This window comes from Engraulis encrasicolus, chromosome 6 (genome assembly GCF_034702125.1).
Source record: "Engraulis encrasicolus isolate BLACKSEA-1 chromosome 6, IST_EnEncr_1.0, whole genome shotgun sequence".
In the NCBI taxonomy this organism is placed as follows: domain Eukaryota; kingdom Metazoa; phylum Chordata; class Actinopteri; order Clupeiformes; family Engraulidae; genus Engraulis; species Engraulis encrasicolus.
Genome location: NC_085862.1, coordinates 27,219,495 through 27,247,022, shown reverse-complemented (window position 1 = coordinate 27,247,022; position 27,528 = coordinate 27,219,495). Strand labels below are relative to the sequence as shown.

Here is a 27,528-nt window from a genome sequence, read left to right as displayed (position 1 = left end):
TCATCTGGGAAGGCGGTCCACAAGGTTGAGGAGAGTGTTATGGGAATTTTTGACCATTCTTCCAAAAGGGAGGTCACACACTGATGTTGGTCGAGAGGGTCTGGCTTCTCAGTCTCCGCTCCTCTAATTCATCCCAAAGGTGTTCTATTGGGTTCCGGCTAGGATTCTTTTTTGTTTTGTGGTCGTTTACAACTTTATTTGACAGGACAGTGTGAGAGGTGGATTGGAAGCAAATTGGGAGAGAGATGGGGAGTGCCCTACCGGTTGGATTCTATGCAGGCCAGTCAAGTTCATCTCTATACCATACTCTGTCATCCATGTTTTTATGAACTTTGCTTTGTGCATTGGTGCCCAGTCCTGTTTGAAGAGGAAGGAGTGTGCTGCAAACTGTTCCCACAACGTTGGGACTGGAATGGTCCAAAATGTTTTGGCATCCTGATAGCTAAACATTTTGGAAAATTCCATGCTCCCAACATTATGTGAACATTATGTTAGTTTATGTAGACTGCTTAGTAGGCCTACATTTTTATTAAAAAAGAAAAAAAAAGATAAAATCTGACTGCTGAAATTGCACTGGACCTGTAATGCGTGAGTTGGACTTTGTATAATCCTCTCTATTCTCTTGCAGAGCAAATAGGATTAATATAGCCTACCAAAAGAATTAGCCTTAACTCTGAATTATGACCCTTATTGGCTAGTTCAACAAACCATAGGCTAGCCTACCTTGCACAAATGTCATTTGAATTTTTGCGCAAGCACTGGTCTGGCCCTGTAAAGGGTGTAAAAGACCAAAAGTCAAAATCAAAGAAAGCTGGATAGCCTGATGAGATGTAGGACTACGCCCACTGTTGTTTGAGACTCTTTGAAACAGAAAAATGTACCGGTAGTTTTGTTATAGGCTACAATTTAGATCTCACCTCATGAAAACAGCATTTGAAGTCCACAGAACGTTTTCAACATTGTTGGGTGACAATCTGTAGCCTACTGCAGAGGGCGCTAAGTCACACGACATAAGCTGCTCACAAGGCGCAATGAATTAAACTGGACTTGCGGCTTTTTGCTCAACTTTTTCCCCCACACAACGAACTCAAGGCTGCTCTCCGGAGAGGAAGTACACCAGCCAACAGAGTAGTCTGGCGTCCGTATAATAGGATGCAGTTTTTTGCGAGCTCAGGAAAAAATGTTGTGACTTATTTTTGTGTGATGTATACAGAATAGACAGCGTTTCTTGTGATAGACAAAACGTTGAAGTATATTTGCGGTAAACATCGCCGGCTTGGCACACGACAGGAACTTATTTAGCGAGCTAGCCAGCCAGATTAGCAGCCCAGTAGACTAGCTGTGTTTGTTAAAAAAAAAGTTGATTTGGGAGTCGCAGACAAGGCAAGGCGAAGTCCACTGGCTTTGTTTTCAATCTGGGAAGAGCGGTGAAATACAAAAAGGGGAATGCACGTCACCACAAGCTAATACAACTTTACGGACTATCCTAATGAGGTAAGCTCGCGATGTTCTGAGATCTTTTGTCATGATGTGGAAATATTGCATGGCAAGGCTACGCTGCCTTATGTTAGCCGTATGGCTAGTGGAGATGGATGAAATCTGTGATATTGTAAAGTGGATTTAATTATCGGTGTTCAAAACGTTGGGCTACTAACAAGTACAACTAACTTTGATGACATTAGCTTAACTTAATAGCTTGTGCTTGTGGCATCTGTTGGGCATGTGGTAGGTTTGCATCCTGTACAAACATCACTTCACAACAATAGCTCTAATTCATTATCTCTTCAGGCTGTCCGACCCAGTTAGCCAGTTCAGGAGATGGTTTTATACACTGGGAGTGACAACAATGATGCGATGCACGCAGAACAGTAATGGACATGTTCACTAACAAGTCAGTTTATGCCAGTGGCATATTGCCATGCAAATAAATAGCATAACTTTGATTTATTTTTCCACTGCCTCTGGCGAAAGTCGATTGACCTCTCTCCAATGCCAAACATTGTATCTCTTGAACGCCAATGTTTGTAATGATTCTATTTAGGAACTAACCAGACATGTTGCAACATTTACATTCACATTCTAGTCTTATATGTTACTTTTGTTGCATGGCTGACTACCGGTCTGATGTATTGAAATCCAAAGTTGTGCACTGTGGAATAGGGGATCTTGCAACCTGTTGTGGTGTTTTGGTTTTGAGGATTTTAGTTTATTTGATGCATGGTGTAGGCCTTTATGGGAATCCAACGCTGCCAATAAACATGTTTGTCGCTTTTGCATTTTTGCATTGTTTTTTCAAATGTACATTCGAAAAAACCTGTCCCTTGGTCACTGTCTTTTTCAGCCTGCTAACTGACCTAAATCAATTCTTTTTCTACATGAGTAATGATTCTGCATCGCAGCTATGGAAAATGCGGATCATGCGCCCTGAAAGACGGGAATGGAAATAGAGAAACATTGGCCCGTGTGTGCTGTGCCTTTGCTTGGTGTTTTTGCTAAATGGAGCAAGCATTCTCCAGCAGAAATGACTCGATATATCGGTCTGTTTGACGTGATGTAGACACTGAATAGCCTCTATGCTGCTCTTTGCCGACAGAACAGACCACCGCGTAGCCTAATAGGCCTACCTGTTACCCGGGTATGGAGACCCGAAAAAAGGGTGAAAAACTCGAATAGGTTACGAAATGCTTTGGGAGAGAAGAGCGAAACGCCCCCACTAGTATAATAACCACATTTTGGGGCTACCCATCCAGGCCGTGTGCGACTGTAATCAAATAAGCGCATCAGATAGATTATATAGAGTGGCTTCCCGGTGCAGCCCGCTAGAATCTCTTTTTTCATCCTCGCTCCGCGAGGGACCACCATATGGCATTCCGCTCACATCCTCATCGGTCCGGACTATGGTAACGAATAGAGAGGGAACAGAGGAGACGTGGGAGGAGGAGAAACCGCGCAGGAGGAGTGGTCGCTTTTGAGTTGTAGAGGGAACTAATTGGTTTAACCGTTCTGCGAAGGGCTGGCATGGAGGAAATCGGTAAAAGCAGAAAATTCTCATAAATCAGCCGCCAGGTAAGACACACATTCAAAATTCGCAAAGCCATCAATGGACGCGGGCATGGCTGTCCATTGTGACCGGCTGCACTGTAGTAGAGTAGCCTAGAAGGGCATCGACACGGTCTATTGATTCATCCTTGGTATTATTTTCACCGCAGGGGAGCAGAGAAAATTCTGCAGACCCATAGTAAGAGCCCATTGCTGCTTTATGAAGCCACCGTCGTTTGATGTTTCATGTATTTATGCTTGCAGTGTCTGTCTTCGTATAATGTTCTGTGAGGATAACCCATTTCTATTATCCATTGTGAAAGACCAGCTCAGGCTTGTTATGGAGTTCTTTTTTTCCAGGCAGCTGTTTGTATTTCAGCTGTGTGAGGTGAAATTGGAGCAGTGCATTGACACTGGAGCCATTCACCTTATGCTGCTGGTACAGGAAAAAAAGCAGAAATCTTTGTCCTTACCTGGACCATGTTTTCTAAATGCAGTGTCCGCAATTCTTGATTAGAAATGGAATATTTAGATTTTTTATCAGACGAAGGCTTGTGTAAGATGTGGTGGCTTTTAGAAACAACAACACAGACCATAAACCAGGTCTTCTCTGTGGTCAAATCAGTGCGAGACGAGACCATTTCTCAGGATTGTTGCCGATGGACATTTGTGACATGCTGAAGGCTAGCCAGGTAGACCGAGGTCTCCCAAGGGCACTGCTTGGCTTTTTGGTTTTGCCCTTTAATCCAGAAAGGCGCTCTGACTGAAGCAGTCCGACAGGAATGCAGATGGGTGTGTCTGTCATTCTATGCTATGGGCAGAGAAGTAGAAGACGAAGTAAGAGGGAGGAGAAGGAAAGAAAAAAAAACAAGTTACTGACTTAAGTTGTGAGTGCCTAACCGAGCTATGTGGCGTGTGCACGCCTGATGACGCGAGTTGGAGTGCCGGGCGGCGTATGGAAACTGTTTAAGTTGTAGCATCCAAACTGCGTGAGAGTCAGTCTGTCTTGGAAGGAGCGTTTTACTTGCGCCACTCAGCCGTCCTGGCATCTCTGCGGCTGCAGCTGTGGGCAGACTGGAGTGGCGAGTGTTGGGAGGGAGTTTATAAATATCCATAATTACAGTCTGCATCCACAATGTTAAAAAAGACTACCTCTGTGTCTTTTATTGGGCTTTCATCACCCCCGGCAAGACAAACGTGCCATTTCAACGTTCATAAAGGACAACAGATGTGGGTCATTTGGCTTGTAAAGGCGGTTTAGGGGGAAAAAGCGCAGCCTGTTATCTCGGCTGTCAAGCAGGAGCAACATCTTATCTACTGGTGTCCTTGATGGGCATTATTTTGGGAAGGGAGTCGCCACCCTGAGTGCTTGCGTCAGCGACAGACCAAAGTACACACCTTACTCACCCAATCAAGGGCTTAATCCCGTTTTGAATTCGGGAGGAAACCGCAGCAATGCTACTGGGAATTGGCACATGTGCTTGCAATCCAGTGACACCCCCCTTCTCAAGACTGTGCCACTTAAATTACCCATCCTGCCCACTTTGCCCCAGTAATGGCAAAACTAGACGTGGGTAAGTCGAAAATTGACGCGTCCGGATACCATGTGACGCGGGAATATGTACAACTCAAAACCAGTGTTAAAACGTTTTTATCATGACTGAAACAATACTACTATTTTGAACGGCTGACATGAGCTATCAATTTTTGACGAGACTTGTATAAAAACAAGTCATAGCTGTCTGATTTCTGATGTGACACTACCTGCAGAAAAGCTTAAAATAAACGCAGGGCAGCAGACTAACTTGAATCTGTTGGTTTGGAGTGACGGGCAAGGTTTATTTCTTTGCAACAGCTTCAGACTTCCTCGGACAACTGGCATATTTGGAGAGGCAGGGCCTGTACCGGTATATTTCTTAAGTGTAACCCTGTGCCTCGCACAGACACCTACTACCACCCACCAGCAGCTAACAAATTCCTACAGGAAACTACTGTACACCTATCACCAGGAGTCGGGGAGGGCCCCTCTCCCTCTCTAGCCTGCCTGGCTGGCTTACTGACTGACTGGCTGACTGAGTGAGCCTCTGACCTCATGCAGGAAGGGCCCTGTCTGGCTTGCTGAGTGCGTACAGGATGACTTGATGTTTACGCAGGCAGGCCTGTGCGAAACACCCCCTCCATCCTCTGCGGCCTGGCTGGCCACTGGAGCCTGCGTGCAGTGTGCACACTCCCACCCGCTCAGTCTCACCATCACTCTCACATTCCCTGGGGCGCTCCCTTGTTCTCTCCTTCTCTCTCTCTCTCTCTCTCTCTCTCTCTCTCTCTCTCTCTCTCTCTCTCTCTCTCTCTCTCTCTCTCTCTCTCTCTCTGTCTTTCTGTCTGTGAATGAAGCCCATTCTGTAGAATTGTCCGTTAGGGACGTTGAACTGTGTGACTTGCCAAAAAAAAAGAAAACGGAAGGAGGAAAAAAAGTCTTGGAAAAGTACTACTACTTCAAGCAGCTCTGTCCGTCTGTCTGTCTGTGGTGGGTCTGTCTGTTTAATGATAAGTGCATTCGGCTGAGCTGAGCAGCAGTACTGTATGAGTTCACTGGCTCTAAATAGATCCAGCGAAGGAGATGGCCAAGTTTTTCACGAGCTGTGGATAAAATGCACCAAGTCAAGAGGGGAAATGGACAATGCGCACGCACGCACGCACGCACGCACGCACGCACGCACACACACACACACACACTGGTGGGAGACGTGACGCCTTGTTTTTTCGGAACATTGGTTGAAAACCTACAAAACTATTATTTGTCCTTTAAAAAAACAAATGTCAATGAAAGAAGATGTGATGCATTATGTTTCATATTAGTCTTAGATGAGAAGAAACATTTTGTTAAGATTTATGTAAAGGTTTATATGTCAAATATCCTGAGGTGTGACTGTAACATTAATGAAACCTGGAATATAATATATATATAAATTAACCAACAACATTTTGAATAATGTATGAAGCATTTGGCATGATTGCATAAATATTAACTTTATATTAAGATATGTGAATGTGAAAAAAACTCAAGACAGTATTATTAACTACAAGTTCAATTTCGTAACACAAATTGCGTCCTGTGGGGTGACATGTATGTCAATGTTTGTGAACGAGCAGCTGCAAGGCCAACTACAAGGGTCTTAAAGACTGGCTCCTAACCAGTCAGTACTTCAGTTATTGGAGAGTGCTGTGGAAGCTTAAGGTGACTATTAACCTCTTAATATGTCTTCATATTGCAATGTTTCTGTCACACAATGCTTAGGTTCATTTTATGGTGTCCTGTGGTGTGACTGCTCTTATAGAAGGAAAAAAAGTTTTTTATAAATGAAAACACATATTAAGATTTAAAACAATATTATTATCGAGTTAGCATGAGCTCAGATGTCAGTCATGTATACAAAAGGGTTAAAATGGCCATAATGCAGTGAATTTCCTGTGGTGCGACTTCATTTTCCTGTGGTGTGACATGCCTATGCAATGTGTTGATGCAGGACACATTTTCTCAAAAATGGCAAAAATTAGGCGAAATTCCACGGACCACTACATTCTTTATTTTTTTACATTTTTTTCAATCAATTTTTTCAGGAATTGGAAAAACTTTTTTTTTTGGCGTTACGCCCTTAAACGTCAACCACCCGCACACGCACACACACACACACACACACCAGTATTTGCTCTCGTTCTTCGTTCCCAGTTGTGTTGTGTTTAACTGTCCTAGCCAGAGTTGTATAAAGTAGAAGTATTGTTACGGTTGTAATTAGAAAACTAGAAGTATGGTATTGCAACCATGTAATATCATACTGCTAGTGTTTTTACACTGTAAAGTGTAAAAAGTGTTTCTACAGTGTAATTACATAGGTAAGAGAGTACTTTTACTTCTATTTCATAACATCTCTGGTCCTAGCCTAGAGAGTTGCAGTGGCTGGCTACACTGGTGAGCATTTGGCATCCGGGATCAGCTGCTGTCGGGCAGGCTGGCAGTGGGCAGGGCGCCTCCTCTCCTCTCTAACAAGCTATTCCTGATGAATACGTTGGCTGGCTGGTGAGACCACAGTGAGTCAGAGAGGGCAGGACCACGCTCACTGTGTCCAGTTGTGTGGCACAGTCAGGCGTTGCCATAACAGTGTAGCCAAGTGACCAAATGAGAACTGAGAAAGGGAGGGAAAAAAAGACTCGAGCTCCGTTGGGCTGTTTGGAAAAGGAAAAAAAAACCCTTCCAAAATACTAGGTAAATGGCAAAATGTGACTTAATCTTGATTGATGGTTAACATGATAGGCGTATTTGGAAAAGAAAAGGCGTCCCAAAATACTAGGTAATTGGCAAAATGTGACTTACAGTCTTGATTGATGGTTAACGTGATTTTTCTTTTTGTTCCATTGCGTCTTTTGTTTACACTTTTTGGCTGTGGCTGTGGCTGACTTGGTTTCGAAGCCTAAACAAGCTCCCCAGTCCAAAACCACAGTAACCAAATCAGTGATTTTGGAAAAGGCTGCGCTGGCTGAAGTCCCTAATGTGCTTATGCACACATCTTAGTGCATCAGCCCCCTTGGTACCCAAACACGTACTACTCAGGAGATACCGCATGGTGAGTAGCCATGGCAAAGCTTAACAGGATGAGAGGATTTGGGCAAAGGGATCAGATAAGCCTCTTAAAAGTTTGCCCTGTGTGTTTTGCGTCTCTGTCAAAAAGATGCCAGGTAAACGCAGTCGCCAAAAAAAACCCTGATAAACCTCAGCCAACATCATCATGTCTGATCTGATCTCGATTCTTTTGTTTGAAAGGGAAATGTTATTGTTTTGTGAAGCAGGAAGTGAGGCAGGCAAAAGAGAGAGGTTGATTTTTAGCGAGGAGGTGTTTTATGGCTCCTCCCGCGGTGCCAGGGGGGGTTGTTGTGTATTTGGGAAGTGTTCTTGAAAAGAGAGAGACACACATCAGCAAAGCACAGCACAGCACAGCAGCCATTCACACTATTCTCTTCTCTGTTCCTCCCCGCTTCACTTGAGCTGCACTCAAGAGTTTAGCATACAGCTGCAGTGCAGCCACATCTACACAACTCTCACCAGAGTTTTTAAAGTCTCCCCCAACTGCTCTCATTTCCCTGAGTTTGTTTTTTTCCCCCATTTGTTTAACTATTTATTTCTATTTGGCTGTTTGTTGTGTGAGGCATCTGCAGTGCATCACATGTGGAAGCAGTCTGCTGATAATCCCTGGGACGATGGAAGATGAGAGGGGAGCCTGTCAGTCTCTGGGTTGCTGTAGCCACTAAGTAGAGGATGCTGCTGCTGCTGCTGCTCTTGCTTGGCAGCCTCTCCTCTCCTCTCCTCTCCTCTCCTCTCCTCTCCTCTCTGGGAGTCTTCCTCTCCTCTCCTCTCCTCTCCTCTCCTCTCCTCTCCTCTCCTCTCTGGGAGTCTTCCTCTCCTCTCCTCTCCTCTACTTTCCTCTTCTCTCCCTCTCCCTCTCCCTCTCCCTCTCCTCTCTGGGAGTCCTCCTCCCCTCTCCTCTCCTCTCCCCTCCTCTCGGGGAGTCTGTCTCTCTCTGGTAGCTTTCTATGGATGCGCTCTGCTTGGAGTGCCGGGTTTCAGCCCCATCCATCCATCCATCCATCCATCGAGGCTGAAATGATGAACACCATATTTTCCCTCCTCGCTGGCTCGCTTGCTCACGCTCGCTCTGTCTCTGTCTCTGTCTGTCTCTCTCTCTTTCTTTCTTTCTTTCTTTCTTTCTTTCTTTCTTTCTTTCTTTCTTTCTTTCTTTCTTTCTTTCTTTCTTTCTTTCTCTCTCTCTCTCTCTCTCTCTCTCTCTCTGCAGCAGCAAAACCATGGCAGGGTTTTCTGTTGTGTTGGCCTCACTTGGCTCTAGCTGCGCAGCATTTGCATGAGATTTGCATAGAAACCATATGCTGTATGTTGCTGTGATTTCATGACGTCCAATTGAAAGCGGAGGAACCAGTTGTAACGCAACTTAAGGAAAAACAGTAAGCCCATTTACTCCCCCCAACCCCAACCCCCCTTCCATGTGCAAACGTCGTCAGAGTGCCTTTATTTAGCATAGCTTATCTCCGGTATGTGACTCCCCACACCTTGATTGAGCATAGCCAAGTGTTATAGTGGTGATATGAAGGTTGTCCATTAGTGATAAAAACCTTGATAGTTAGCCCGGCGCGCTGCATTGTCCAGGCACACTCGAATGACAGACCCCCAGAGTGGGAGGGAGGGAGGGGGTGGAGTGGTAGGTAGGAGGGGCTTGGCATCTGGAGTGCATTACTGGAGCGGAGCCACATGTGTGCTGGTAGGGGGGGGGTACTGGCTGACTCTGGGTTCGCAGCCAGCTCTGTTGGATTACCTGACCTGCTGTGTAAATTACACAAAGAATGTTTTATTGAGCTGTGCTAAAATTGGTGCTGCTGAACTCTTGACTACGGCACGGAAATGGCCGCGTTGTTTATTGACGATCACGTGTCGTGTGCTCTCTGACGAGCTGTGACGAACTCTTTTGTTTATGTTTGTCGTCTTTGTCATTCTGTCATGATTGGTTGATGTCATGTCACCTGTGTTGGTGGGCATAGCTAGGGGATGCACAATGTATCGGGCAGATGTATCGGTATCGGCCGATATTTGACATTTCTCAACACATCGTTCACCAGTAAAACTGGGCTGATGTTAACGCTGATGTTTTTTTTAATATATGTTATGGTTCTAAAAGATTGGACTTGACGGTGACTTTCATTGTTTGTCTCTATTCTTTTATATAATTTTATCACAAGGAGTTAAAAAGTGTTTTTGGAAATAAGAGGACATTCAAAACTTCAGTTCGTTTGCATCATTGTCAGTCTGTATTAAATGTTATCTCTTAAAAAAAAATATCGGTATCAGTTATTGGCCAAAACCGCAATATCAATATCGGATATCGGTATCGGCCGAAATTTTTCACATCGTGCATCCCTGGGCTTAGCCTGCTACTTACGTGTCGTTGAACTCCAGTGGGTCATTTCACGTGAAATCAGACACTTTGGGACCCGACCGACCCGGATTTCAATCATACTTGGTGTGCCTTTTTAGTAGCAAGGTAGCACCCCAGAACTGCATTGGTTTGAATCTGACACTAATATTAAGGGAGAAACAGACTAGGAAAGGTTCACATGAGGGTAGGACACTATACATTCAGCCTTGAATATATCAGTCAGTGTTAGTCACAATAAGATGCCTGTGGTGTTGTTTGAAAGCTCTTTTCTGGCTCTACATATTACACAATCACCTTGGAATACAACTACTCTCAGAATATGAATTATGATAAATTGAAAAATTAAAAATTGAATATCTAAAAAACCTATATTTTAAAATGGCCAGTTCCTTGTCCAAACGTAGCCGGCAATGTCATGAGCAGCACCTAAAATGCTGGTGTTCGGTTTGTTATTCATTTCAGAGAGAATTTGACTCACAAATATGGCGTCATACAGACCACTTACTAATAATATGGTAATACCATAGTAGCATCACATGACAAAACAAAAAAAAAAAAAAAATGGTCAGTGTCCATGGTCCCAGGTTTCAGAAACTAAGGCAGATGTCAATTTATACACACCAAATGATGATATGTGAATGTTTGAACATTCCTTCTCTGTGTACCTGTGCCATCTTCCCTTTACCGTACTTTAAAGAGATAATCAATGGCTACACTCTCATTTTGTACTCTACCAGTGCATTTGAAGCAACAGCTGTGTCTTTTGTAGATAATGTATAAGTACGTCCCGTTGCAGTTACATGTTCCACTACCAGAAGCACATCCTGATGATCCATGACAAGTCTATCTGGTCTGAAGGGAAAAGTGAAGGATGGAGATGGCCCATGAGGATGCAGGAAGTTCAGTTTCACCTCTCCAGTGCTCGGCATACATTCCTCAGCACATGCTAGCCACCAGTTGCCATCATATACAGCTACAACATACCATTTGATGCTTGAAAATGTAACACATTCCTTTACTGAGCTCACTCTTTCAACTCTGCCTTCTCTGAATGCTGAAAATGGCCTAACTTCCACTGTGTCCATTGACAATGGGCAGAAGCTGTGTAGTTTTTGAGTACCTGGAATAGTTCTTGCAGATTCAAACCTTTTCAACAGGTTCTCAGCTTCATGATGGTACATCTCTGTTGTGTCAAACTGGCAATGGATGTGGCAATGGATGTTCAGTGTCTGATTTCACGTGAAATGACCCCAGTCATTGCTATATATAACGTTTCCTTCCACCGTATTTCTTTCTCACACACTCTTGTCCTTTGTTCAGCTTGTACTTGAGAGTGTGGCCTCACTATGAAGTCCACTTATCATAAACTACAGACCTGCCTGGAGTGACTCATGGTCTATACAGACCATAACGTTACACTGTATGCAGTTCGTAGCCTATACTGTCTGTCTCTCTCGTTCAATTGGTGCATGCGTGGCGTGCGTATATGCAAGGGTTTAGTATAACATTGGAAACCCCCCAAATCTCTTGCCATTTTCGCAAAGAGGGAAGGGAGCAGATGCTTCTTTCACAGGCGTCCCGACTCAAGCTACAGCAAGCGGGTGGGTGGCATCTGGAGAAAGCATTAAAAATGTGTCCCCAAATCGTAGGTGTTTCCTGAACAAAAGATATACATTTCTGTTCCGCTCATTCATTCACTCACTCGTGCGAGGATGGGCCGCGCTCGCTCTTTGAGTGCCGGCCGGGGCTCCTGTTGCATCTGCGCTCCATAAAGGACTCCAGGCTGATTTAGCACTCTGGGGAGGCCTCTCTTTTGTCCCGGCAGGAGAATGGAGCTGGGACTGCAGCCAGTCGCCACCACTTTTCTCCTCCTCTCCTCTCCTCTCCTCTCCTCTCCTCTCCTCTCCTCTCCTCTCCTGTCCTCGCTATGCTTCTCCTCTCCTGTCCTCGCTATGCTTCTCCTCTCCTCTCCTGTCCTCGCTATGCTTCTCCTCTCCTCTCCTCTCCTCTCCTCGCTATGCCTCTCCTCGCCTCTCCTCTCCTCTCCTCTCCTCTCCTCTCCTCTCCTCGCTATGCCTCTCCTCGCCTCTCCTCTCCTCTCCTCTCCTCTCCTCTCCCCTTTCTCTGTCTCTTTGCAGCGCTGTTGCTCTTGCAGTGAATGACACCTCAATGGTTTCTCTTTTCCTGGTCCAAAAGAGTGTGTGTGTGAGAAAGGCAGAAAGAGGCAGAGGCAGAGGCAGAGGCAGGGGCAGGGGCAGGGGCAGAGAGAGACAGGCAGGCAGAGAGAGGCAGAGAGAGGGAGAGAGAGACAGGCAGAGAGAGAGAGACCGGCAGAGAGAGAGAGAGACAGGCAGAGAGAGAGACAGACAGACAGACGGAGAGAGAGAGAGGGGGAGAGAGACAGAGAGAGAGAGACAGAAACAGAGAGAGACAGAAACAGAGAGACAGAAACAGAGAGACAGAGACAGAGACAGAGACAGAGACAGAGAGAGAGAGAGACAGAGAGACAGAGAGACAGACAGAGAGAGAGAGAGAGAGAGAGAGAGAGAGACAAAGAAAAACCCATACCTGCCCCCTGGACCAAATACAGTCTGTGGGAGGGCTGTCTAGCTCTAGTGAGACTGGGCAACTTGCAATGGAGCGTTTCAGCGGTTGTCAAGGCGATTGGGGACCTTTTTTGAAATGTGTGTCCTGTGCTCTGCCCTTGAGTGAGTGTTTCTGATGAGTGGCTTTGTGGGCTCCTCTGGGGTGGATTTCTCGAAACCATAGTAGCTAACCACGTTAGCTACTTTGTTGTTTGCAATGTAATTTTCCATTGGCAACGACCCAGGTTGCTAACTGGCTAACAACTACGCTTTTGAGAAACGCACCTCTGAGTCGCCTGCGCCTCGTCTGCGGCAGCGACAGCAGCAGCAGCCTGAGTATGGGGTTAATGAGAAATGCCTTTCATTGGTTCCTGTTTTCTTTTGGTAATGGCTCATTCACTTCCTGTCTATGTCATCCAGAGGTGCCTCAGCGTTGAGTCCGCGCTATTCATCCACCACGGCACACATCGCACGCACGCACGCACGCACGCACACACACACACACACACACACACACACACACACACACACACACACACACACACACATGCACACAATCACATACACAATCACACATACACATGCACACAATCACATACACAATCACACACGCACACACGCACAGACACACGCGCACGCGCACGAGCACGAGCACGCACTCACACACACACACACACACACACACACGTGTCTTACTAATGCATTATTTAATGCGAGAGCCATTAGGCATGCAGAGGTGGTCAGTAAGATGACAGCTCTTTAAATAGACACAGCCATATTGCCTTGTTCAGCATGGAGAGAGTTCACCACTGCCATAATCACCTCAGCTAGTGCCGTCTCTACTGGCTGTTATCTGTTGAGTTCGGCGTAAAGGTGCACTGTGTAGGATGGTGGCCAGAGTAGGTATTGCAACTATGCTGCTCATTGAAACTGTGCTGCCTATTACCACACTAATGTAAAAATATGATGGTGGTGATACTAGGTATTGGTGAATAAGGTAGCATTTGTGAATGGGCAGCATGAATTCTGGAAATAAACTACAAAAAATATTACACAGTGCACCTTTTAGCAAAAATGAGCTCATTCACAAGTTTCATGGCAAATCCCATCGCTTTTACTGAGTTGAAGCAGTGGTTATCCAGATTAATTGTCATTTTTGCCAAAAACCTTCATTGAACATAATAATATAATGTATCCTCCCATATGCATTTACGTTGACTCATAAGGTTAGAGTTAAGGTGAATATGTTTGTAGGTGGTGATCATGTTGACATACTGTAGACTACCATCTGAAAATGAAAAGATGCAGCCCAGAGTTAAAGGGCAACTCCTGCCAATTTCAATGTGCTGTTGTGTTGCTCATGCTACCCTTGACTTGCTACCCTTGCTAACAAAAGTTCCCCCCATTAGAATAGCTCATATCTCGGAAAAGGCTGGGCCAAAAGCGGCGGTGTAACTGGGTACTGACAAGTCAAGGGTAGCGTGAGCAATATAACAGCACATTGAAATGGGCAGGAGTTGCCCTTTAAGGATGCGACTGGCACTGCAAGGGTTAAGTCAAATGATTTATGCTAACTAGCTGTCCTACTGGGGAAAATGATGAATGCCGGTTGTGGGCCTAGTACAGGTTTTTCATGTGTGTAAATCGATACTTTTTTGTGGTTGTTGTGGTCACACATGCAGTGGTATGCCCTGAAAGTTGGTTGGCCTGTCCTTGGCATGTTACACAAGAAAGCTAATTTTGTGTGGTGTTCTGTGAAATGACCGAGCCTGTCACTGTTCTCAGAGGTTTTCTCTTTTTGTGTGTGTGTGTATTTGAAAAAGCTTCAGTTGCTTTGAAGGTTCCATTTTTATAGCCTGTGCCATCCAGTCATTAAGTTATGCCACCAACAGTTTGTAAAACTATTATCCTCAAATTGTTGGCTGTTTCATTCAGCCATAAACTGTGTGCCTGCATTGCGCATAATTGTATTTGCTACAGGCTTTCCTGGCAACCACAGACATTACTAAGTAGTGTCTATTACAAACATGACAGGAATCTCCTTGAACTGGTATACTGGCCTGCAGCATGGAACATTAAGGTTACCTTTGTGTGACGAAGTGAAGGAGAGGAGAAGATTGCATTCTGCTGTCGTCAGCACATGCGCATGTCTGAACCAACACCAACAGAGAGTGCATTGAGCCCTACTACTTAATGACAGCAGATGAAGAGTTTTGTTGCAAAATGGTGTGTCCACCATTTTTGACTTTCGCATAAGTTTATTATTATTTGAAATGACTGTTCAGAAGTCATATCATCTTTGTGTGAATTCTTGCCATTCAGATATTTTGACAACATACTTTTTAAACCTATGTAAAATGCATTTTGCAATGGAATGCCCAATACAAAATGGTCAATTTCCCAAAATGTTCAGAATGGATATACACCATTTTGCAATGAAACTCTTCTGACTTGTTAATTGTATCAATTACAAACAATAAAGCAAATAGGGAATGGTGCATATGAAAATGTTTTGATATTGCCTTAAACTTAGTTATTCCATCACATAGAGACTTAAATTAAAGCTCAAAAGGCCAGTAATTTATTTGTCAAGCACTAGCATTTTTTTTTTTTTTTGCCGTGACCAAGTGTCTCATGATGAGCAGACTTGTGGTGGTTTTGGCTGTGGTGATGCTTGGCCTGTGTTGAGGCGGTTTGAGCTTCAATGTAGTACAGTAGCTCCCTCTCCTCCCCCTGACCCCAGTTTGTGATAATGAAGTTGACATGTTTAAAGAAGTTGCTGTCCTGATAATGTGGGGGAAAAATAAAACTTTAAGCTATGCCATGCTCTCTGTGGTGGTGATGTGACGGGAGTACAGTGCATTCGTTTGAGGACTCGTGTATTACTGATGCTTCACTCGTGTGCGTTGCGGTACAGTATGTCTGATCTGCGGCCTCTCAAGTAATCAAATTTCTTCCAGTTGGGTGCAACGCTTTAGTGAGGGGGTTAGCCGGACTTTCCTCAGGAAATCACTTATATCCCCTTAGTTTACAATCCAAACAGCCGCCTTCATGTTTCACATTATTCGGCCCGCGATATGGCAGTGGCACCCATCCAGGATGGAATCTAATAATCAGGCCGAAGAGAAGAGAAGAGAAGAGAAGAGAGGAGAGGAGAGCTTGTTGCTGCGTCACTGCGCTCAACATTTCAGCAGTCCCCTATAATTGCATCTCGCTGGTTCAGTGTTGTATCTTTTTTTGTGTTTGTGCAGCAGGGAAAGGGGAAGGTCACGGAGCAGGGTTCCCCTTTTGCATCACTGCACACATCACACAGCCCTGCCGGCCCGGCCTTATCATTGATTTCTGCTGTCAGCTGCACGAAACTGAACATATGCTGCTCTCTGGGTTTTTTTGTTTGTAACTTCAGCATGCTTTACGGAAGATGTCTGTGTGTGTGCCACTAGCTTGTCGTGCCATTTACTGCAGTATTAAGTTGGTGTAATGTCTGCAGCAGAAACGTAGTCTACATGATGTGTGGGTACGTAACAGGGCTTGACACTTGGACATGCAAGCCGGCCAAATGCTGGTAAAACTTGGTTGTGGCTAGTAACAATTTCAGTCTCACTTGCCACTTTGACAGGGAACTTATTCATTGGTGTGACAAATCACAGTAGTTGGCAATTGTTGTAAGAATATTCCACAGAAAAAAACTGAAAATAAAACTTTGGCTAGCAAAAAAGACAAAATGGCTTGTGACTAGGGAAGACCACTAGCCACAGTGGCCGGGGAGTAAAAAAGTTAACGTCAAGCCCTGTACATAAACCATACATACATCATGTATGCCATATACCCACTACAAAAGCGTTGATGACACTTGCATGCATGCTCCATGGATAAGCCTAGTTAGTTTGATCGTGTAACCATAGTACAACACTAAAACCCACTGCAAAAAAGGTAAGCTTAGACCCCATTTAATGTGCAGTGTCAGACTGTACAGGAGGGAGGTTCCTTTCTTAGACCTCACAGACCTACACTGTGTCACAGATATTGGTGTGTGTTGCAAAACATACCAGCTTCTGTGCGTGCCACTGTAGCCACAATTTCCTGACTAGCTGACTCTTGCAATCTTAACACCATACGATTTTGGTGGAAGTGTGAGGAGACAGCAGCTAAGAGTGTGCCTACTGTGTTAAGCTTACAATTAATGTCCACATAATCTTTGATGTCACTTGGAAAAGCTTCTCTGCCGTTTTTCTACTCTAGTGTAGTGTACTACAGTGTGGCCTAGAAAGTCTTGAAGGCAGCGAGGAGGATTTTTTTTGCCGACTTAAGCATTTCCAGAAACGTCAGAAACCCCAGCAGCAGTTAACCCCAAGCCTTGACTGTGTGCCAAGTCTCGCAAGGTTTTGTGCTCTGCTGCAGCATATTGCATTTCAGAGTAGTTTTCCAAAACCAACATCACTCTGAAGTTCATAAATATGCAGAGAAAGTTGCGCAAGTGGTCCGACTAAGAATAGCCGTTCCCCAAGGTTTTGGCAAGATACGCTATAATTTGTCTCAAGCGGAGGAAATTAGGCTATAGTCTTCAGATACCATTGATTAAGCCACTGAGCAGGGCTATTGAAATAGAAAAGCCTGAAAGTCTTGTTGGAGTATTTTTCCATTTAATGTGAGTTACGAACGCTGCAGTTAATTAGCTGTAGTTCACGTTTTCAGTTGTTATTAAAAATTAATTACCTTATTATAAATGGAGCAGCATGGTTTGTTAGTGTCTGTGAGTCAGCATGCGTGTGATGTGCCCTTCATAGGTGGGGGATGTTGGTGGAGTCACATTGTAGCTTCTAAGATATATTACCACCATTATTAGTCTTTTAAAATATTATAATAAATACAGTATATTTTTTGTGAGCGTCTTCATTTCATATGAAACTGCACAGTATTGCCCTCCCAATGATTACTTTCACGTAGGGCTGCACAATTAATCGTCAATAATCGAAAATCGTGATATAATTGTGTTATCGAAATTGTGATTTCAATCGTGATTTCATCGTGGCAATAGTGACCTACTTTCGAGAGCGTCCTTGAAGACAGAACATGCAGACTGGTGTTTCTGGCCAGAAATCTGTTCTGCTATCGCCTTTTACACAATTAGGACAATTTTATTTTGCTCATCCCGTATATAATTCAGTCTTGGTTATATTTCATTTTGTTATAATATTTACAAAATTCAGCAAAAATCAATAATCGTGATTAATAATCTGATTATGATTTTGACCCAAATAATCGTGATCATGATTTTTTCCATAATCGTGCAGCCCTATTTCACGTGCCTCTGATACCGGCTAACCGCACCACCACTTGACTAACAAAAAATTCAGCGGGAAACACTGTGGTTTGTTTTGTATCCTCATAGTTTTAGAGTGAAAAGTTTGCAGTCGAAACATCATCCTATCTTGCCATGGAATAAAGAAACAAAGAAAGAAGGATTTTAAGTGTGCTGACTTGACTCACTCTAAAATTACAGTCAGCCTTTCTCCTGCACCTTTTCTTTGGATGTGCACAATCTTCACCTTCAACCACTTGTTTTGTCTCCCCATCAACATGTTGTGCTGTGCCCTTGGTAGGTGCTAGATGGTGGATGGACAGTATTTATGGCACAGTATTGCCTCCTCAATGATGTCACTCACATGTCTCTGATACCGACTAACCCCTGCACCACCTTGAGTAACAAAAAATTCAGCGGGAAACCCTGTGGTTTGTGTTGTATCCTCATCAACATGTTGTGTTGTGTCCTTGGTAGGTGCTAGATGGTGGATGCGAAGGCCATGAGGCGTGCTGAGCCGGTCCTGCCAGTGCCAGTAGCTGTGCCAGTGCCAGTGCCAGAATGAGTCTCGCCGTGGACGCCGGTGGCAACGGCAACGGGCCAGCAGCTCGGCACGATGGCAGACATTACGTGCTGCAGGTCTACCCGCGGCTGGCCGACGCCTCGGACGACTGCTGCCATGTCAAGGTAAAAAAAAAAAAAAGTGAAAGCCCATTGGGAATCTCCAAAACTTATTTCACACATGCCAGCAGTAATAGCCTGTAATATGACTGAAGTAGTCTACTTATCATATGTGCAAATTCTGCAAGTATTGTTAGTACACACATCATGCAGAAAAAAGATGCCATATCAAAGGTAGTGCACTCACACTGGGTCTAGCCTGAACACACATTATACAGTACACTTGTATTTTTTGATGGCAAAGTAAAATTGTATCATGTATTGTATTGGGATAATATTACATTTTGGCTTCTTATCCAAGGTCACCAAGGACGCCACGGCCGCCACCGTCATCCAGGAGGTGTTGGCCACGCTGGGCCTGGACGGCGCCAAGAGCTACGTGCTGGCCGAGGTGAAGGAGTGCGGCGGGGAGGAGTGGATGCTGGAGGCCACCGATCTTCCCGTCCACCGGGTGCTGCTGTGGCCCCGCAAGGCCCAGGACCAGCACCCGCAGAGCGAGGGCTTCTTCTTCCTGCTGCAGGAGCGCAACCGCGACGGCACGGTGCGCTACGTGCACCTCACGGCGCTCTCCAAGGAGCGCGAGGCCCAGCGGATGGTGGCCCGCGGCTTCCTGCCGCCGCCCAGCAAGGACCTGGACGACCTCTGCAACCTGCCCTCGCTCAACGAGGACACCATCCTGGAGAACCTGCGCAACCGCTTCCGCAAGAAGAAGATCTACACCTACGCCGGGAGCATCCTCATCGCCATCAACCCCTTCAAGTTCCTGCCCATCTACAACCCCAAGGTGAAAAAACTTAATTTAATATTCAATCTCTATAATATTTAATCTCTTTATTTTGGTATATGGTTTTTAGTTGTAAATGTGATATGTTTTTTCCTATTTGTATTGGCCATGATATAGCCATAGATGCTGAAATGACAATAAATGTAAACAATCAATCAATCAAGCAACAGCCCCAAGGTGGCTGAGCCTTCGCTACTAATATGCTTTATTGCTTTTATTTATTTATCTATTCATCTATTTTTCTTTCTTCTTCTATCCATACACTGTACAGCACTTTATGTCAGTTTTGCACTTTATTTAAATGTGCTTTCTAAAAAACATTTACTTATTTACTTACTTACTAAGTACGCCAAAATGTACGAGAACCTTAAAATAAAAGCTTTATTGCTTTTATTTATTTATCTATTTTTATTTTTTCTTTGAGCCAGACACTGTACAGGACTTTGGCCAGTTTCACACTGTTTTTTAAATGTGCTTTATGAATAACTTTTTTTGTTTACTTTATTTATGTACTTAGTATGTCAAGATGTATGAGAACCACCAGCTGGGCAAGCTGGAGCCGCACATCTTCGCCATCGCCGACGTCACCTACTACGCCATGCTGCGCAAGCGCGTCAACCAGTGCATCGTCATCTCGGGCGAGAGCGGCTCCGGGAAGACCCAGAGCACCAACTTCCTCATCCACTGCCTGACGGCGCTCAGCCAGAAGGGCTACGCCAGCGGGGTGGAGAGAACCATCCTGGGGGCCGGACCTGTGCTTGAGGTGAGGCCGCCGCCGGTGCTGCTTGTAGTAACTCTGCTATGATGGGGCAGCCGTGGCATAGTGTTCAGGGAGGAGGACTTAAGATCAGAGTGTTGCAGGTTCGAATCTCATCCTTACCTGTCCTCCCTACACCTTTATCCATGGCTGAATTGCTCTTGAGCAATGCACATAAATAATTCCATATTTCTCCAGGGACTGTACCCAATACCCTGGTATCTAAGTAACTGTAAGTCGCTTTTGATAAAAGCGTTAGCTAAGTGTAATGTAATATGATAATCACGACTGAATAATGTCATTTAGGTGCACAGGGCTGCTGATGATACACAGGACTAATGTTTAATGATAAATACAGTCTTCATAGCGGTCTTAATGGTAAATACGCATAGATGCGTCTCCCAGTCAAAATGGGTTAAAATGGCATTTGGGAAACACTGAGTAGCCTACAGTGTTTTACACAATGATGTGTTTTACAAACAGTTTAATATATCAAAGAGCACTTTGATTAATCTAGAAAATAGAGGAAAGCTTTGACTAGCTATGGAAATACGTATGTTGGATGCAGCCCTACTTGGATCTTGAGGCAGTTGTACACTTTTATTACTCATCATGATGTGGTTAGGAGTGCTTGGGCCTTGGTGCTTTTTGGACGTCACCAGAAAGATGATTTCCTTTCCCACACTGTGTAGTCCCTCTGAAGCTCTGATTCACTCGTACAGTGTTGTGCAGCAACTGAAGGCCACTACTGAATAAAAAGTCGTAGGATGTATGCATTGCCCAGCTTTAGTGTTTCTAGTGAAGACAGTGGTGGTGTTGTTCATCATCTTGAATGTAATGAGGAGCTAACAATGTGAGGTTTGAGGAAAAGATAACAGTAAGGCAAGCTGCTGCCATTGCTGTGTGGTGCTCACCAACTACCTTCTGAAGGGAGTTTGTTTCCTCCATGCTTGTTTCCTGGGTCACGTGTAAGCAAAGTCTGCTGTGGTCACAAAGTAGCAGTTGTAGGGAGGCGTGTGCGTGTGTAAGTGCATGCGTGTGTGCGTGTGTGCGTGCATGCATGTCAGTCGGCTTGTGTAGGATAACACGGTTGCCTGTTCCATATGCGGTTTCAGCTGAAATTGATGGTCGCCTCGAGCCTGAAAGTTGCCTTCATCTAATTAGTGCGGGAGCACTCACGGGCCCGTTGGGGTCTTAATTTGATTTTCGCCATCGCAGCGCATATGTGTGTGTGGAACAAGGCTCTCCTTGATGTGATTTCCCCACATACATAATCATTTTTCCTCCCCTCATTGGCAGTTCAGTTCCCAGCGTAGCCTAGCCCAGTGGTTCTTAACCTTTTTTCCTAACGCATCCCCTTACCTGTGCAGAAGAGAAGTCGCGCACATCCACAACCCGAACTTCTACATGTGTATACATACTAAAAATGTGTTTATGTGATTAATTGCAATAATTCTTGCTTGGGACATTAATCAATACCTTGATGACTTTAAATGGGGACCAAACATGTTTTAATTTAGTCTTAAATTGGACTAAATATAATGTTCCCAACCAAAATTTTGGTCGCAACCTCAACATAATCAAAATCCTGCGCACCCCCTGAAATCTCAGGAGCACCCCCAGGGGGTGCTCGCACCCCTGGTTAAGAACCACTGGCCTAGCCTTACCTAGCTGCCTGTGTGGGGTTTGTCATGTTGTCAAGATACATGCAGTTGCATCGGGGTGTCGTTTACTAAATCACTGATTTAAAAAGTGTTGCTTAAATGGCTACTACAGTTCATTTGATGCCATGGTGTACTTCAACTGAAAACGCGTAGCCTACCGGCTGTGAACTGAAAACGCGTAGCCTACCGGCTGTGAACTGAAAACATGTAGCCTTCTGGCTACCAGCTATCCTCTGCACTGTGGTGTAGCTGTCATTCTGAATAGTAGAGTAGTAGGGCTGTAATGATACACTCAACTCACGATTCGGTTCGTATCACGATTTTTGACCTACGGTTCGATACACCCCACGATTTCTGAAATGTATCTCCACTGAAGTTTGGAAACCCTGAAGTTATCACATCAAATCATAAGGTTGTTTTCTGGACTAATGAGTAATAAAACTTTGAAAGGGCGCATCATGATACTGCCTCCTTGTATCACGATACAGTATCGTGACTCTGTGTATCACGATTTTTTCAGTTCGATACAATATCGTTACAGCCCTATAGAGTAGAGTAGTAGAGTACTTTTATTAATCCAGAGGGAAATTAAGGTGTCTGACAGTGTACATAGATACATAGATACAAGACATAAGCTACTTTATACAAGACATACCCAAAGACTTAATGAAGTAAGACGCAAGCACAGCCCCCCTAACGAGGTGGCGTGGAACCTCTTTGCTTGTGGGAGGCCAAAGAGCAGCAAGCAGGGCTCGCTCTCTCCTCTCCTCTCCTCTGCTCTCTCTCTGCTCTGCCCTGTCCCACATACGGCTAACCTACAGCCCAGGGCCACGAGCCTTAGCCACAAGTGCTCTCTTTACCACCTAGTGCCCTTTCTAAATGCAAAGGTCTGACAACAGTTGTGGTATTGTGTTACACAATTCATTGAACTCAACAGATTCAGGTCGGCCATGGATTTTTGGGGTCGCACGGGGAGAGTTTAGTGGGCAATTCCAAAAGGCTTTCGCTGTAAGCTGCGTGTTGCGTGTGTTTATGTTTGGTTGTTTGCATTGAGAAGCACTTGAGGTTCAAGGAATGACGTCTTTCCGTCTCCTCCAAACAAACTCATGTCTAACCCTGATGGATTGCTTTCAGCTCCGAAATGCAAATATTCGGTCTGAGAATCAGCACCCACTTTGTATGGAAATAATTATTATTGTTTCCTTGCTGATGTGTTCTTCAGCACAGTTGGAGAGAAGCTTTCTCGCACACAATCACATTATTGTCTGTCAGTGCTGCCCTAGTGACACCTTTTTTGTTTGTCAACCTAACAGATAATTTATTTTTGCCAGTTGTTGTATGGGTCAAGACCTTTCTTATCTCCAGGGATGTGCGTTAGCTGACTGCTGTTTGTGCAGATTCTGTAATGCCCTGTCAACTAAAATGTTTTAGAATAAAGACCCTTAAGAATATTAGTGTCCCTACAATATAATGTAGAACGTCCGAGTGTTGCATTAATGTAGAGCATATTGTTTATGTTGTTTTTAAAAGCCCTCCCCCCCTGATTGGTGAATGTGTAATGTTGCTGTTATAAGTGCTAAGAGAATTGTCAACTCGCTGACCTGAGAACGTTCTCAGTCAGCTTAATTTTTTCTCTTCAGTTTCGTTACGTGGATGTGGCTCTGACCACAGACGTGTGACACTTCACTAAAACACCCACCGAACATCACTACGCTCTCACCAGCCCTTAACCCCCAACACCATTTTTTATGTGCAGGCGTTTTAGTCTTTAGGCTTTCATAGTGCAAATGCCACACCAAAGCCATTTTATGCACCATTAGGCATACAAGTAGTCTCCTGTGTCTTTGTTTGGGATTACTTTTAACACGTACGCCATGTTGGTGATTTTAGATGTTTTTTGCACTAGCTTTTGATGCTGGCTGACATGTTGTAAAGCAGAGTCCTTCAATTGAAATCATTGGATACATGAGCATTCATTTGTATTATCAAATTGTTGTCCCTCTTCATTAAAGTGGACTTTTTGAAACTGTAAACTTCAAGGTAAAGCTTGCATCTACTTAAATGTGCAAAACTAAGCAAGTCTAAATCAAACCAGCATTTCACACGAACAGAAACATTTGTGGGTCAAGATATTCGCTGCCACAATATTGTGATGTTTTCATAATCATTTCAATTCTATTTTTACCGACCTGCCAATTGCAGACATGGTGACGTCAACCAGTTTTGGTTCGTGGTTTAGTCTGCTTAGTATGAGTGTTGACGTGCAGTGCAGATGTTGTTGGCCATGACTAGCCTGCCTTTCCTTCTCTCTGTGCAGCACAAAGACAAAGACAAAGGCATGACTGTCCTGTGCTCTATTTTGCATTCAACTGATTGTTTTTTAAAGATCATTTTTGGGCATTTTATGCCTTTATTGTGACAGGACAATTACAGAGGAACAGGAAATGAACGGGGATAGCGAGAGAGGGGTAAGGTTCAGTAAATTACCCGGGCCGGAATCGAACCCGGGTTGCCCACGTAGTAACCCAGTGCCTGTTGGACCACAGCAGGGGCCTGTATTCACTGTTTTCATGCATAGTCCCCATTTCCACCTTCTGTAGCCTGTGGAATATTTGATTAATCCAAACACTATTACTGTCTTTTTCATGAGGTGGCTATTAGCGCTAGCAGCTTTATGACTGCTAATGGCAGGTAATGGACTGAAGCAGTCTTGTGACGTAGTCAGTTGTTGTTAAAGGGAGAGGTGAGCTGTAATTGTCGTCATTTATTTTTCTTCTCGACGATTTGTTAAATGCATTTTTTTTGTGTGAAGATGGAGAGAAGCTGCGCGTGACTTGCTTGTCTGTGGTGCTGTGGTAAGTAAGTTTCAGAAGTAGGACAGTGGAACACTGCAGTGGACAGCCCACAGTCTCATCGATGTGGGTGGTTCCCCAACATACGCCACCCTCCTCCTCTTCTCTTTTCTCAATCCTCTCCTCTCTTCTCCTCTTCTCTCAATCCTCTCCTCTCTTCTCCTATCCTTTCATCTCAGGCCCTCTCTCCACCCACTCTCTTCTCTCCTCTCCTCTCCTCTCCTCTCCTCTCCTCTCCTCTCCTCTCCTCTCCTCTCCTCTCCTCTCCTCTCCTCTCCTCTCCTCTCCTCTCCTCATGCCCAACCGAAGTCAGATGAAAGGGGTCCAGAAAGCATCGAAACGCTTGGGCCCTTCTCCGTGGTTACGGAGACGAAACAATTTTCCCCTCCGTCAGCAAGAGTCATTGTCCTCTATTCCAGGCGATGGGCTGCTTCCCCCTTCGCCTGTGGTCGCAGAAACAGGCTGTGAAACCAGTGGCGGCGTAAGGACCCGCTTCAGCTTTTCCCAGTGAAGCCCCTGAGACAGGCGCCAGGCCACAGCTCTGGCTCCGCACAATCACGGAGTGGAGCGCCTCCATTCCCAAACCAGGCTCTTTTAGCTCGCAGACAGTGTTGCCAGATTGGGCTGCTTAGGTTGGCCATGTGCGAGTAAAAATGGGTAAAAAGGGCATTTGGGCAGGTTTTTCTGCAGATTTTTTGGCCATATAAATCAACAGATTTGAGTTCAAATTTAGTGCTTCCAGGCGGGTTTTGAGGATTTTGTTTTGGGCTGGACATCACCCGTCTTATCTGGCAACCCTGCTCGCGGCCTCTCTTCTCTTCGCTTCTCCATTGCGGAAACATTGGCCACGCTGTAGCACATGATTCAGTCTTGAGACGCTATGCAGACCACTAGGCTTTACACTGGGCTCCTCTCCTCTCCTCATTGGTATTGGAGCTCATCTCTTCCACCCCAAACTCCTCTTTGAATAAAATGGCAGTTTGCCCTGAGTTGGAAGAGTGATTGGATTTGGCTGCCTTTTGAAAATGAACACCATTTTTGTTTTCCTCTGCAAGGTTCAAAGGAGGTCTGGGTGTCAGATTCATTACTTGCACTACAACCTGAAGGGATCTTGAGAACCCCATATATTTGTTCTACTATTAAAGGAGAGCTTCGGCACATTATTTTGAACGTACATCATCATCAGTGAACTTGTTAAAACACAGTTATAAATTTGCTGTTACCAGAATGGCAATGACCGATTCATAGTGCATTACTAAAGGCCCTCTGTCATGTCATAGTAGTGTAGTACTATGGTAATTAACCGTTCAATGACTATTGGATCGTGCCACTGGTTATGAGGCTATGAGGACCGTGTGTATTACTGGTGGCAGCCATGAAATGGATACATTTTAAAAAAAAACTTACAGGAAGGACTTATTTTTGAGCTCCAAGTAGGTTGTGTTATGTGCCAACGAAGAGGCCCCATGAGCAACGGTCACATGCCGGGTGTATTGGGTTTTACCTTGCAGGTCACACTGTTTGTATGTTTTTGTACCCGCCCCTTTCCTTCAAACCGCCTCAAAGCTTTGTTTTATAAACAATCCAAAAGGCAGCTTCGTTCGCACATAGACGTTCGCCAACCCTTCTTAACACCGCACAAACAGGTTCCTCTGGTTCTCCTTCCACATCATCTCCTCGTTTAAAAAAAAAAAAAGTCTTGCCTGACAAGATGAGTGCTTTTTCGTTTCTGCGTGGAAGGCACAGCGGCCTCCACTTTCCCCTCAGGGACTGCTGGAGCTGAGCTTGAGCAGTCTGTGTGATTGACAGCCAGACTGACACAATGTTCTGTATGCCTTTCGCTGCCCAGGGTGGTAGTAGTGGTAGTGGAAGAGTGAGTGAGACAGGAAGGGTTGCACAGAGAAGTGGAGAGAGAGAGAGACGGACAGAGCGAGAGAAGGAGGAAGAGATAGCCAAGTACGTAAATGGCCTAAAATGGTATGACATCAGCATATATCGAATGTCATGCTAGCTTCCTCCCTCTGCCTTGGAGATCATAGATCTTACTCGCTCCTCCTCCTGATTAAGGCTTTTTTGCGCTCTCTCTCTCTCTCTCTCTCTCTCTCTCTCTCTCTCTCTCTCTCTCTCTCTCTGCGCCTCTTTCTGCGCCTCTTTCTGCCTCTCTCGCTCTCTGCCTCTCCCCACCCCCCTCGTCTGTAGCTCCACCAGCATGGCAACTCCTAGCAGCCTTTTACCAGCCACCACCTCCCTCCCTCTCCCTCTGCCCAGCCCCACTGCCAGGGCCACTGCTCTGCCACTCCCTACCCTCCTGCTTGCCTGCCTGCCTACCACCAGAGATGGATTATGACTCCATGGGCCCCTGGGTCAGAGAACAAGAAAGGCCCCCCCTCTCCATCGAATTGCGGGTTTCCAAAAGACTTGGGTGTTAGTTTGCAGAGGGTGTTAGTTGGAGAGTCTTTGCTGTTGGGGGTTACAAGGGGTTTCTTCCGCTGCGAAAATATTGTAGTTAAAAGTGCAATTTTAACCCAATATAAGAGCACAAACAATGAAGTGTTTTTTTTGTTGCACGGAGGCTTGGGCCTCATGGCCCCCTTGTCCCTTTGGGCTCCTGGGCCTTGGCCCGGTAGGCCTGTGCAGTAACTCATTCTTGGCTGCCCTGCCACCCGTCCAGCCCCGATGGAGGTGACACGTGGTGGCTGCTCTGTTCTGCTCCGCTCTGCTCTGCTCTGTTCCACCGCCTCTGGCCTCACAGACAGGAATTTCCTATCGCCGCGCTCCAGCTGCCAGGAAGTGGGATTTATTTTCCTCCCCTCTTCTCCGCCTTCACAGGAAGCTGTAGCCTTAGCTAGCTACAGAACTGGCTTTACTG

At 45.1% G+C, this 27,528-nt stretch overlaps 1 protein-coding gene across 11 annotated transcripts in view; it reads left to right on the top strand.

Moving 5' to 3' along the window:
- The first annotated feature begins 1,073 nt into the window (after window positions 1-1,073).
- si:zfos-588f8.1 overlaps window positions 1,074-27,528 on the top strand; it is an 88,073-nt gene continuing 61,618 nt past the window's right edge. For 10 of the 11 annotated variants that reach the window (XM_063201100.1, XM_063201098.1, XM_063201105.1 and 7 more), the window contains exons 1-4: window positions 1,074-1,494; window positions 18,399-18,608; window positions 18,904-19,386; window positions 19,904-20,149. In XM_063201100.1, the coding sequence (XP_063057170.1) occupies window positions 18,483-18,608; window positions 18,904-19,386; window positions 19,904-20,149 (855 nt within the window). In that variant the 5' untranslated portion in view covers window positions 1,074-1,494; window positions 18,399-18,482. Of the gene's footprint in view, window positions 1,495-1,516; window positions 3,067-18,398; window positions 18,609-18,903; window positions 19,387-19,903; window positions 20,150-27,528 lie in introns of those variants that run through there. The other variant, XM_063201096.1, reaches the window with a different exon arrangement.